Below are 14,118 nucleotides of genomic sequence, written 5' to 3'. Positions count from 1 at the left end.
CTCTATATATATATATATATATATATATATATATATATATATATATATATATATATATATAATGAACTTTACAACTTCGAAATGAAGTCAAATGTATATGGTTGATAATCATTGAAATTTTAGCTTTCCCACTCAGTCATGGTAAAGAACATATAAAAAACTAAAGAACAATATATATAGATGGAGGTTCAGGAGAAAACCTTAAAAAACAAAATAAAAAACTGAAGAACACTCTACCTAGTAAGCGTTCATTTGCACCGTATGCACATGTGTATATAAGTAATTGAAGTTCTTTTTTGGTTTTATGCACGTGTACATGTTATGCATTTAAGCATGCCGAACAAATTGTTTACAAATTACTTGTATGCAAATGTGCATACGGTCCAGATGAACAGTTATCAGATTGTTCCTCGGTTTTTCAATTTTTTTAGGTTTTCCCCTGAATTTGACCCTATACATGTATAGGAAAGTAACACAATGCACAAAATAAGACTTCCAGCGTCACAAATGTACATAACCATGGTAATGTGTTAGTAAATTAAGTAACTAATTAAATCTTTTTATCACGGCTTTCTGACAATCTACTGACTGGATTTTCGACAATGGATTTTTACCGACGAATTTGTACATCGGCCTTTGCTGACGAATGCTTTCTCGGTAACCGTAGGTAATATTTGCTTCTTTAAATACTTCAAATTATTCGTATGTTTCTAGTATATAATGCATTAATACGGAATAAGAAAAATCAAAAAAAAAATTCAAATAAAAAATAATATACAACATAGTCTTAGCTACTAACATCCTCATCTCTAGAATGCGTCGTCCTCTCTGCCCGTGCTGCACGGCCGCGTGCACCCCTTGCTTGGATGCTCGCTCCATCTACGGCTCGGCCTCCCGCGCCTGTAGCTGCTGCAGATGTCCTCCATTTTTTCCTAATTTTTCTTGTAATTCTATTACCCTACAAATATATATTAAACGTATAACGTATGATTTGTAAACCGTTGATGATGAAAATCAACGACAAGTCGAAAAGAAGAGGTCGTCCTTTTTTCCAACCTTCAACACTCTACTCCCACAATTGTGGATCATGTAGAGGACAAATGTTAATTAGGGTCTGGACCATACTCCTCCACCTAGCATGTTTGCTAATTATTTAAAATTTCGACAACATAACATTTGTAAATCAAATATTTTCATTATCTGATTTTAACAAATACAGCTATCAAACTACAATTACAGTGACAATGCCGTCCAATCTACTATATATCATTCTAACACCAGCTCAACAATGGCAGCCCACACTAATTAACAATAACTAATATATTACAAAAAATCTATAAAAACCTAATCAAGATCCATTATATTTGAAAACTTATTGTGGCTCTAGCCGCCTTCCGGGAATGAATTCTCGCGACTCGCTGCTCAATGCCTCCCCCATACCCGAACGAGCCCCTCTCTTCAAATGACCCCTCTCGAAGACCTTGCTACTAGTGGGGGCGGCCAAAAAACTTCTTCAAATGGGTCCTCTCGAATACCTATAAGTTTGTCGGTGAGTTATCGCGTATCGGTGATTGGATTTTGTCCGTCAATAATATCGTGGTCGAAGCTCTGATATATATATATATATATATATATGTATAGTTTATATATGTATATGTTACAATTTTGTAGCTAAGCCACTGGATTTAAGATGAAATAATTGATACCACCTGGAGGGCCACAGGTCCATGTGAAGAACTCATAATATCATGTAGCAGTTGGTGTTTTTTTTTTCTTCATAATTTAGTAATTAATATCAATTCCTAGGGTTTGTGAAGATCGATCAAGTTGTATGTTGTCCACTTGAAAAAAGAAATGAGTAAACTGCAAGCAATTTGCTTCCATTTTCATTTGCTTTACATAATTTCTAGCTATACATATTTGGTAAATATATATAATTGTATGATTTTGGCTACAAACTCCATCATTTCTAAGCTTCACTACGAGATATTTGGGCAAAATGTTGAATATCGACAACCTCGACCGGTTTCACACGAATTGAAACACGTCTCCAATGACACCAATGTGAGAGGATATCTTTTGGTTCACTCAACAGTTGATGTTAGCGGGAAGGGCGTGCTTTGAACCCGGGATCTTTCTTGCATTTGTGCAAAATCGTATCACCCATTTGTCAACTGAGCTACACACAGGCTTCCCTACAAGATATTATTTTCTTTGTTACAAAAAATAAATGTATATGATGAAAATGACGCATAGTTTTAGGATCATGTAATTATTACACTTTTTAGTTAAACAAATGACACTTGTGACCTTAATAATATATATATATATATATATATATATATATATAATCCAGTAAACTTCAAGTTTATAAGTAATAACAACATATGTGTACACTTTCTTGAAACTCTTTGAACTCCAAAAAACTAAATAAACGGATGATTAAACACGTTCCATACAATTTAACTATCGAGTCTTATTAATTCGACGTAATACTTCACCATTATTTGTATCTGAAAAAGCACCCTATCAATAAAATTAAAATAAATCATATATCTATTTTAAATTTAATTTAATACGAATATCGAAACATTTTTTCTGGTCTTTTAATCAGATATTTAAATTAACAAAACATGTTCAACCATCATTTATAATTTTTATTTTACTTAAATATAAAAATAATTTTTACTAAGAAATTACATTAATTTTTTCTTTCTCGATTTACCATAAAATCTTACATCATATATATTGTATGACATGATACACAACTAGTATTATTTTTAAAATTATTTTAATGATATTACAAAACTTATAAATCAAAGTCATTAATATCTTATAATAAATAATAGAGTAAACTACACCTATGTTTTGTTCGGAAATAAAACTTTTCATCCCTACGCTTTTAGAATTACAAGATGATCAACGTGGTTTGTAAAAACGTCCGGATTTAATCCCATTAAATAAAGGGTATTTCTATCCTTTTATCGATTTTTTTTTACCTTTTATCCAATTACAAGATAACCCTGTGTTTTGTCAAAAATAAGACTTTTCATCCCTACGCTTTCAGAATTACAAGATGACCATCATGGTTTGTAAAAACATTCGGATTTAGTCCCATTAAATAAAAGGTATTTCTATCCTTTTATCGAATTTTTTTACCTTTTATCCCATCAAAATCGATTTTAAAATTTTGGTCCTTCTAGTTTTTGATTGGATAAAAGACAAAAAAATCAATAAAAACGAAAGCATCCCTCATTTAACCGAACTTTTTAGCAGTCGTACGTTAAATGAACGGACCAAATTCAAACGTTTTTACAAACCACGATGACTATCTTGTAATTTCAAAACGACACGAACGGAAAAAAAAAAAAGTAATTTTTAACAAACAACATGAACCAATTATGTAATTTACTCTAAATAATAATTGCCAACAAACAAATAAAGAAATTAAGACCAGAATTCTTGCTTATAAATACATTAAGACAAACAGGTTTTACACAGCCTCCTCCTCCTCCTCCTCAACTACACAATCAAATCAGGTGAAATAAAAGAATGATGGAATAATTAATCCCCAGAATATTAATTAATTTCTAAGGAATTTAAACAAAATAATTACCTCAAAACATAATTAATTATAAAACTAAATAATTAGAGCAGTAGACCACTCAACATCGCCATTAGCAGACCAAATACCACCATCGATCCATGCCCTCTTAATCCTGAAGATATGTCTTGTGGCCTGAAAAAGAAAACATCCGTAAATAAACCCGAAAAAACTTGTATAATCAAATCAAATAGAACGAATCCGGTCAATCCCACACGGGATATGGTCGTAAAGAGGTTGTTTTGTAAAAAGCATTACAGCAAAATCATCTTTATAGGACGTTTAAATGTCTTAATAAACTGTTTTATGGGACCAAACAACTGTGTGTTGTATGTAAAAGTATGGTAGGACATATTTGAGCATCCCAACGGTCTTTTTGTTAGCTTTTTTACAAGACACATTTGAGAAATATCCTATGAACACATCTTTTTATAAGACGTTGGTTTGACTTCTTCAAATCAACCCAAAAAAAAGATATAAATTGACAAAAAGATTAAGAATCAAATCAAGTAAAACGAAGAGAGTGAATCCCACACGGGATATGGTCGTAAAGAGACTGTTTTTGTGAAGAACCTAACTTGTAAAAAAGCATCACAACAGAATCAGATTCATTAGCCGCCAACTATGTCTAGATGTTCTAAGAATCAAATCAAATTAAACGAATTCAGTGAATCAAATGCGGATATGGTCGTAAAGAGGTTGTTTCCATGAAGAACCCAGCTTGTAAAAAGCATTACAGCAAATCAGCTTTATAGGACGCCAAATAAATGTCTGAATGTCCTAATAAACAAATTTTTTAAGACCGTACTGGCCTTTTAATAAGGCACGTGAGCAGCGTCTTATAAACACATCTTTTTACAGAAAACTTGTCGCTCAAAGCAATTTTTTTCAAATAATGCCGTATAAAAAGACCAATAGGACACTTTATTTCAAAAGGGTCCTTAAAACTTGTTAGGATGGACAAAAAGCGTTCTATCAACTTATTGTAACACTTTTACATAGAACGCACAATTGTTTTGTCCTATGAACAAATCAGTGTATTAGGACATTTAGATATATTTGATGTCCTCTAAACCCGATTTTGTTTTAATGAAGGTTTTGAGAAAAGGGTTTAGCAAATAAATGATGGTTCGCAGAAGAAAGAGAACATACTTCTGCATTCGGCTGAGGGCACCGCAGAAAAGAGCATTATCGGGGATGGGCAACTCTGTTTTGTTGTTCTTCTCCGGATTGACGATCCTAACATATGTTTCTTGACCAAGATACCATGAATCAAGATTTTCCGTTCTCAGATTCCAAACTCCAACGTTATCAAGAGAGATCAATACTGCCGTCCACGCCCCAGGATAAACCTATGAAACACAAACATAACCAAAATTTGTGAAATTTGTACGTTTTGATTGAACTTGCAGGTTTCTTTGCTATGATTTTGTCTGAAATTTAGCACTATTACATATCATTATCACGATATATAGATAGATACGAGGCTAGATCAGCAACCTAGTATAAATTTAAATGATAAATTTCATCAAACACTGTTTCCTCTGTCTCAAAATAAATTTCCACACTAAAAAGCGCACAGTTTTAAAAATGTAAAATTATACACTTTATATCAACTAAAGAGTACATTATGTTTTCCGTCCCTGTCGTTTACTAAAAAATTTCTATTTCCGTCCCTATGCTTTTGAAACTACAATTTCCATCCTTATCGTTTACAATTCATTGCCAAGAGAGAGAGTATGGGCACTGACGGTGGGGATTGTTTCGTGAAATTTCAATCTCCTCGTGCATATTGACCACATGTTCAGGCACGGATATTGGATGCATATCACCTACTTGTTCAGAATCGGAAACAAACCACCACCGTCAGGGTTCACAATTCATTGTTGTTTCTATAATACTTAAAGTTAGAAGTTAGCCTCATGGATGGAAATAGCAACGAATTGCAAACCATATGGACGTAAACCGCAAGAACAAAAGTCGCAATTTTTAATAAAACACAGGGACGAAAAATGTAATAATTTACTCAGAGACCAAATAGCACAGTTGGTTACTAGATGGTATGGTATACTTATACAAACCGGCGAAGGTTCGAATCTGACGGTTGCAGTGTGGGACCCACAATAGGGATCTTTGTGGGTATGCACTGGTCTCTTATGTCAGCCACTTAACAGATTGTTGTGTATCCGATTTACCTCTCACATGATACTGGCACTATATCCGATTTACCTCTCACATGATACTGGCACTATATCCGATTTACCTCTCACATGATACTGGGAAAACCCGTTGCACAAATATACCAAATAATAACAAATTGTAAGTGTATACCTGTGTGGTCGTACGAGCAATGCCATCCCACTTATTGTACGTCCCCCGGCTATCATTTGTCCATTCTCCGTAACCCATTCTAAGATCAAATAACATGCGTTAACACGCATAGAAAGATCAAAAAACACTTTCGATTCAAGAAACAAGACGAAACCCTAAAAGACTCGGAAGAATTTCTCATACCCGACTACGAAAAAGGCATATCCATCCATGTGGTAGCTATGCATCTTGGTCTCGTTGTTTTGTAATATCACTTCCATAAATCCCCGGTACGTTCCATTGATAACTGATGTCTCCATCCGAGAAGGTCCCGTAAGTGGCTCGGTAGGGAAATCGAGTTTATACGCACCTTTAACTTTAAACTCGTCGGCAAGTCTTATTGGCGTGGTGGGATTCACAAACGAGATCCCACTTAGCGTTGCCCTTCGTTTCCCACCAATAGTCACAGGTGGTTTGTTTTTCAGTATGTACACTTCGGTCACATTTATCGAACCATATTTAAACGAACCTTGCGGATTTGGACGCGCCCCACTAGCCGAGATGTTCCACCTGAATGAATTTTACCACAAGATTTTAGTAGTTAATTTGGAAAACTAGCTTATAAGATAGCTATTGGCTAATAGGCTAGTTGTTAACCGAAAAGCTAGTCATGTCGGGTAAAATCTAGCTTGTAAACTAGATGACAATATAAAACTAGTCGATCTCCCCAACCAACTTTACTTTTAGCCACTTTTTCAATTGAATTCCATTTTAGCTGGATTTATACAGTTGTGTAAACTCAATTTTCAGAAGAAAAACAAAGATTTTCTTGCGTCAAGAATTCAAAAAATCTCGTAAGAATCCCTGCAAAAAATCTCGTAAGAATCCGTAGGCAAATGCATATGCATCTGTTTAAAAGATGAACTGTTCTGGGAAGAGGCTTTGAAAAGTGGCTAAAAATATCTTCTTGCGTAAAGATTCAGATTTTTGCGTAAGAATTCAGATTTTCGCTCAAGGATTTTTTTTTCCATAAATCAGTCTTTAAGCAAATGCGTAAAGCGTCCGCCTAAAGACGGGCAATTTTGGGAAGTCTTTGAAATTGGCTAAAAAGTGAATTTGGTTGATGTAATTGGCTATTTCATTCAATTTCTCGTGTAAAATGACCTAAAAAGACATGTTAAAAAATTAATTGAAAAAAAAATTAGGGGCATAATTGAAAAAAGGTGAAAAAAAACCCTTCAACTTATTGAAATGCAACTAGAAAAAAAGCGAACCTACCTTATGGACCTTGCTTGGTTCATTGAGAAAGTATTGTCAAACTGGTCTTGAGGGGGTTCAGGAAGGGGACCGGAAGCCTTTCCTTTGGAATTCGAGTAATGCAAGACTCCGACACCCATAACTCGTTGCCAGATCGACTCGTTTACGAATCTTGCACTAGCAACGATGTAGTAATCGCTACTCGCGTTCTGATCCATGGTGATTAAAAACGAGTATGTTTGTCCAACATGTATATCTAAACTAGTATAGTTTTGTTGAACTGTATACGATCCCTCCGTTTCCGCTAAAAGCAAGTTATGGTTCTGAATTCTGAAGTTTAAGCTAGTCGATACACCAACATTACTAACACGAATACGATAAGTTTTGCCTGCCCAATATAAAATTCGATAGCTTTTTAGAACCCATAACAAATAAGGTTACAAACCTGTGAGAACCAATCTCAATGTTTTGTTTCACATGATTCTTTATCATCAACAGATGCGATTTTAAGGCATTGTTTCACAATGTGAAACTTTTTTATGTATATTTTTTGTTTCACAATGTGAAGGAACACATTTGATTCACTGGTTCTCATGGTTATCGATCTTTTTGAGATTCTCAATTGATTATGCCCCAATAAACGTATGATTTGTGCATTAACTTACCTGGTTCAACATTGATGGTTTCGTGATCAATTCCATCGGGAACAAGAGTATCATTATATCTATATGGCCCTTTCCCATTGATAAGAACGCCATCGGGCATTCCAAGATCACGGCCAGCATCAAGTGCCCGTCTTAAAGCCTACAAACCCCGAAAAAAAAGCATTACACAAAGATAAATTATGAAAAAATCTTCACTGTGACATTTCATCGAACACTTACAGTGTGGTTCCTTATGTACCAATCACCAATCAAGATTGTAATATCGCCAGCTGGGGTACCAAACGGAATAGGAATTACGGACCTTGGGTTGATAATAAAGCTACCAAAACCACCTGAAGCTCTTTGAAAATTGAGTGATGGGAAGTAAAAGTAGCTCCCGATTTGATCCTTAACTTGAAAGTTATAAGTCCAATTCCATTTTGGGGGAATTGGACAATTGGTTCCAAGAACACCATCTTGCCAAGAACTCCTCTTTTGCTGTATTCCAGCCCTGTTTCAACCATACATCATTCAATGTCATTCAAAACTTCATTTGGAAGCCATGAAAAGGTCAATTTCTCATAGGGAAATCAATAGAAAATAGTCATGTTCACGCTTCGAATTCATCTCTTAGCCATTTCTCTCCCAATTTCTAAAATTTAATACCACCTCCACAAGTAGCAACTCCTCAACTTAAGATGGGTCAAAGTAAAAAAAAATTAAACATAATCCACAAGTACAGGGACCAAATCCATAAATTGGTCCCAACACTTCGACTGGTTGCAGAAGTGCCACTTGTGGACCTTTATCTAATTTACAGATTTGGTTCCTGCAATTGCGGACCATGTTCAGAAATTTTACATTTTGACCCCTTCGTAAATTGAGGAGGTGCCACTTTGCGGAGATAGTGATAGTTTTGAAATTTGGGGAGATAAATGGCTAAGAGATGAATCCAAAGTCTGAAAATGGCTATTTCTAGTAATTTCCCTTTCTAATATCTAAAATGGTGCAAGTATAAGAAATTTAGGGTAAATCTTACCAAGTAATGAGAAGGCTTTCATCTAATTTGTTCCTCACATTCACAATAACGTTGTTGTTAGTAGTTGAATTTATCGTAGGGCCCGGAAACTTTCCATTTATAGCAATAACCTACAAGATCAAATTCATAGCAATGCTCATTAAGACTGAAATTTGACAAAAATAGTCAATCCATCAAAGTCGATTCACTTTTTAGCCATGTTTAGGAACCCACTTCCCCGAACAGCTATAGTTTACATAGAAATACTTTTTCTTAGCCGACTAATCCCAGGTTGACCACTTGCTTCGCGGGTAGCCTGGAGTCATCGCATTTGAACCTCCATGGTCACAAGGGGATTTTTATTCCTCCTTGGATTCGAACTTGGGACATTGGGGCACTTTTGAACTTTGGAGTCCAAACTCAAACCAATCGGGCACCACCCTTCTGGTTTCGCGCTACGCACAAGTATTCATTCTGGCCAAACTTAAAAACTAAAAACAAACCTCACGCAAAAACCTTTTCTACGTAAAGATTCAAATTTCTGCATAAGGATTCAAATTTCTGCATAACGATTCAATTTTCTGCGTAAGGATTCAACTTTCTGCTGGCTATTTTGTCTAATTTCCCTCATAAAGAAATCTAAATCAGAACTCAGTTCTTGTAATTCTAAACACAATCGCAGATCTGAAGCTAAAATCCCCAAAAATCAAAAACAAACCCAATTCAATCCATAACAGAAATTTAGCAAAGAATACTAATCTAACACTTATCCATCAATCACTCGATCACCATTAAGCAAAACCTAATTCGAAAAACACAAAATGCGATCGAAATCAGAATCAGCAACCTTCAAATTCAACGAAACCATATTGGGGGAAATCGTAGGAACTGAACTGCAATCGTAAGATAAAACATAAAAAAAGTAAAAACATAATCTACCTGTTGCGGGATTCCAAGCGGTGAAGCAGTAATGTAAGAAATTTCGAACTTGTAGGAAACAGTTGGATCTTCAGCGGAAGTAAATGTAGAACAGGAAATGTAGATGAAAAAGAGACAGAAAAGAAAGGTAGAAGAAGTAGCCATGAACTTTTGAAGGTTTTCTGTTGCTCTTAAAAAAGAAAGACGGAATCAAAGGGGAATTTGGGTACTTGTTTTTGTGGGTTTTACATATCAATTCGAGAGAGAGAAAGTGGAGAAATTTAGAGAGATGAAAAGTGTTTGTGTGGGGGACAAAGAACAAACGGCTCTTTTGTAATCATTTCTAATCATATTTTTTAGTTTTTGAGCCATATATATTAGTGACAAATTACCTAAACTTGATTCATATTTTTGGTAACATAATTTTAAAAATTTTATTTTAATATCTAAGATGTAAGTTTTAAATATTTAAGTATCCAGATAACAGGTTAAAGTATTAATAGGTTATCATGCTGATGTGGCAAGTAATGTGGTATCCAACTCAGTATTATTTGCTGACGTGGTTAGTGACATGGAATTTTTTTAATCTAAAATTAGTCTTTAACCGGGTACTTAAATGTTTAAAGCTTTACATCTTGAATACCAAAATGAAAATTTTGAAGTACTTTGCCGAAAATAGAAATAAATTTGAAGTATGTTATTTTTTCATGCAATTTTTCCCATATTATTTAAATTTTAAATGAATTCGTCTTGATTCTATTTAAAATAAAAAGAGTGTTAAAATGTAATAAAAATTTTGGGAAAATGGCATAAACAGTTATTTCAGCTGATCAAGTTTATTACTTAGTCACTTATCTGTCAAGATTTTAAAAAAAGTCACCATCTGCATAAGTAATCATTCTGTAACTTACGGAGGGCGTTGATAAGTTAAATGATACATGTCCACTTGCGGAACTCTCATGGGATTACTTCTCATGGACTCAACAGTGAAACTCTCATTCAAACTTCAGTTACAGAACCACCTCAGATGCATGTCCACCTTACACATAACTGGTTTTTTTACCCCCTCGCAAGTTGAGGAATGGTTATTTACGGACTTGATGACTTTTTTACCCCTCGCAAGTGAAGAGGTAAATTTGATCGATTGAAAGGGTTATTTGTGCCATTTTTTCCTTAAAATTTTCTTTAGTTTCAATTTAATATAATGTTCTTCCCAAGCAAATAATAAAATTTCAGAATTTATATTTAATGTAACAAATTATATATATATTTTTTAATTTTTATCTATTTTGACAGATAGTTTCGTAACATCTGATGACGTGGATGTCAAGTTTATTGTCTATTTTGATTTATGAACTTTTCATTAACGGGTATCAACGTCATCAAAAGTTACAAGATCAGCAAGTTACTGGTCAAAATTGGTACATCATAAAAAAAATTCAAAATATTTTTATATTGATTGAGAAAAAAATATATCTGATACATGAAATAAGAATTAAATCAAACTTTACTACATTTCGATTTCTTTTGCAGATTTTTTTTATAATTCTTACATTTTTGATATTTTGATTTCAGGTAAAAGGTTCAAATAATCAAGAGGTTATTTAAACTAGCGATATCTGGATTATCAACAGAGTCTGGTTTTATAGAAAATCATAGGCTTAAACCTTGTTACAGTGAAAAATATATGTAAACATTTGTTCTATATAAATATTATATACGAAAATAAATTGAAATAACAATATCCAATAAATTTTTGTAGTTAAATAATATTAATATTTATTAAACAATTAAAAAAAATATAATTGCCATAATTAATTAAGAAACCATTTTTTTTAAATATTAATTCATAAAAATTTGAACATTTAAGTCAAAGGTGGTTTTTTTTTTAAATGAATTATTGTAAAAAAAATCTATTAAATAATAAAAAAAATTTATTTTCTGTAATTTAGCTTTTATTACTATGTTTTTGTCAAAATATTTATTAAAGAAATATATTTTATTAGAATAAATTGTATGAAAAAGTAACGTACTTTAACTTGATTCTTATTTTGTATAACGTACTTTCAACACTTCAATTTTAGTATTTAAGATGTAAAGTTTTAAACATTTAAGTACTCGGGTAACCGGTTGAAAACTAATTTTAGATTAAAAAAAGACTAATTTTAGATTAAAAAATTCATATCACTAACCATATCAGCAAATAATAGTGAGTTGAATACCACATCACTCGCTACATCAGCATAATAACCAGTTAATATTTCAACCGATTATCTGGATACTTAAATATTTAAAATTTTATATTTTAGATACCAAAATAAAAATTTTAAAATTACGTAATCTAAAATAAAAATCAAGTTAAAGTTTTAAAAATATGTTATTTTAATGCAATTTAACAATTTTTATTAAAATGCAGAGGAAAAGGGTTTTCTTTTGGTCGGGTCTTTGCTGGCATGGAAGAAAAAGAGTGTTTGTAGCAATTTTGGGTGGGGATATAGCAAATGTAACGGCAAAGATGAAGTTACATTCTTACACCATCAAGTTAAGAATATTGACACTTTCAGTCCTATAACTTTATTTTTTCCAAATTCTGACAACAATATTTTTTTTAATTTATCTTATCAAAATTTACTACTATGAGGTAAATGAATGAAAGTATAAAATCATTTTTATTTTATAGAAATAAGTAGATATTTTACCAACAATTTTCGTTTTTAAATCTGTTATGAAAAATATTAATTCAAAATTTACATCATCTTATCGAAATTAAACACACTACCAACATTCCATTTTAATGGCCGAGAATGTCATCCAATAATATAGCGAGGGTGGTAACCTTTATCATTAAGCTCTTACCGAGTAAGTCGTTGATAAACGACCTCTTACTTGGTTTTGTTCATTCAAAACTATTTATCTATACAAATTACAATACATAAAGTTTTTTTTTTTCCTTTTTTGCATTTTCACAAAATGCAATTATACTTGTTTTGAAAACAATAACTGTATTTTTTAAAGAAATGTTCAATAAGCATATAGTTTAGGGACTGAAATTGAAAATGTGGAAAAAGCAAAGGAGGTGTGGGTGACAGCTAAAGGCCAGTTCAAAATGCCATCATTATGCGCATTTTAGTATTTATAAGACGATAAAAGATATCGTACACCTGACAACGTTAATCTATGTCTTAATATTAATGTTGTCGTAATCTTTCTTTGCGTGTCTGTTATGCATACTTTACTTCATTAACACACATAGGTGCTATTTTTTATAATAATATTTTGAAAATAAAAAATTCAAGTATTATAAAATTTAGAGTAAATTACAATTTGGTCTCTGTAGTTTGTCAAAAATAGCACTTTTTCGTCTCTGCATTTTTGGGCTCTGTCTCACGTTGTCTGCCCCCCGGACTCAATTACGTTGCTCGCCCTGTTAGCAGATGAAAACCAATTGGATGATGACAAAATTATTAAATATTAGTTTGCTTTTTCTTCCTGTTAACAACCGAAAATATATGTTTGATGGGTCGCCTTGTATTACTGGGTATGAGTGGTTTTGTGATGAACTAACGCAAGAGAGAGAATGAGCCTTGGCTTCGGCATTTTCTCCAACCATCGTTAAGAATTTCATCTTTAGACCAAAAACAAGCAAGAGGTGGAATACTGCATTACAGTGAGTGGTCTAAACTTCGACTTTTATTTTGGGCAAACAATGCAATAGCTTCGGTTAGAGCAAAGCATTACAAGATAACCATCAGGGTTTCAAAGAATGTGCGGATTTGGTCCCTCTCTCTAATATCGATAAAAAATTTTGTTAGATGAGGTGCATTTTTGTCATTTTATCGATTTTTTGTCTTTTTACCCAATCAAAAACCACAGGAAATAAAATCATAAAATTTGATTTTGATTGGGTAAAAGAGAAAAAAAAACCCGATAGAATGATAAAAATGCCTCTCGTGTAACACAATTTTTTTAACAGTCATTACAGAAAGAAACCAACTGGACGTTTTTACAAACCACGATAGTTATCTTTGTAATTTCAAAACTGCAAGAAAGAAAAGTGTTATTTTTGACAAACCCTAAGAACCGAATTTATAGTTTACTCTATCATTCTGTAATATTTCAAAGTATCGGAAAAAGCAAAATACGATAAAGTTCGTTTTTTTAATTTATATTTAGTATAATTTTTTTATAATTAATATAACTTAATCAAAAAATATATACAAAAGGAATGGATTTTTTGATTATTTATACGATTAAAATTGTGTGATATCATTTCTATGAATATATAGATTTAACTAACATTTAATTTCAATTCATATACAATTTGACAGAAAACCGACAAATTTTGTATACATATGATATGGATATCA

The 14,118-nt window shown here is 32.6% G+C and overlaps 1 protein-coding gene across 1 annotated transcript; it reads right to left on the bottom strand.

Annotated features, from left to right (window-relative positions):
- Positions 1 to 3,442: 3,442 nt before the first annotated feature.
- On the bottom strand, positions 3,443 to 10,048 carry LOC112529254 (monocopper oxidase-like protein SKU5). Its single transcript, XM_025140436.1, has 9 exons — positions 9,773 to 10,048; positions 8,855 to 8,964; positions 8,056 to 8,326; positions 7,837 to 7,975; positions 7,193 to 7,559; positions 6,119 to 6,484; positions 5,936 to 6,014; positions 4,757 to 4,956; positions 3,443 to 3,739 (listed from the first exon to the last, which is right to left on the bottom strand). Exons 1-9 carry the CDS (start codon positions 9,914 to 9,916, stop codon positions 3,649 to 3,651), a joined length of 1,767 nt encoding a protein of 588 aa, XP_024996204.1. The 5' UTR covers positions 9,917 to 10,048; the 3' UTR covers positions 3,443 to 3,648.
- Positions 10,049 to 14,118: the final 4,070 nt, after the last annotated feature.

The sequence above is a fragment of the Cynara cardunculus genome (genome assembly GCF_001531365.2).
Source record: "Cynara cardunculus var. scolymus isolate 2C chromosome LG 16, CcrdV1, whole genome shotgun sequence".
Classification (NCBI taxonomy): Eukaryota; Viridiplantae; Streptophyta; class Magnoliopsida; order Asterales; family Asteraceae; genus Cynara; species Cynara cardunculus.
This window is presented reverse-complemented; position numbering and strand designations above follow the sequence as displayed.

Excerpts from the sequence above, each read along its gene's own strand:
- LOC112529254 (XM_025140436.1), bottom strand. The coding sequence starts at position 9,916 with ATGGCTACTTCTTCTACCTTTCTTTTCTGTCTCTTTTTCATCTACATT. Across the intron at positions 7,560-7,836 it reads AACCATCAATGTTGAACCAG|GCAAAACTTATCGTATTCGT; the intron begins GTAAGTTAATGC and ends TATATTGGGCAG. Across the intron at positions 4,957-5,935 it reads TTGCTCGTACGACCACACAG|GTTTATCCTGGGGCGTGGAC; the intron begins GTATACACTTAC and ends TGTGTTTCATAG.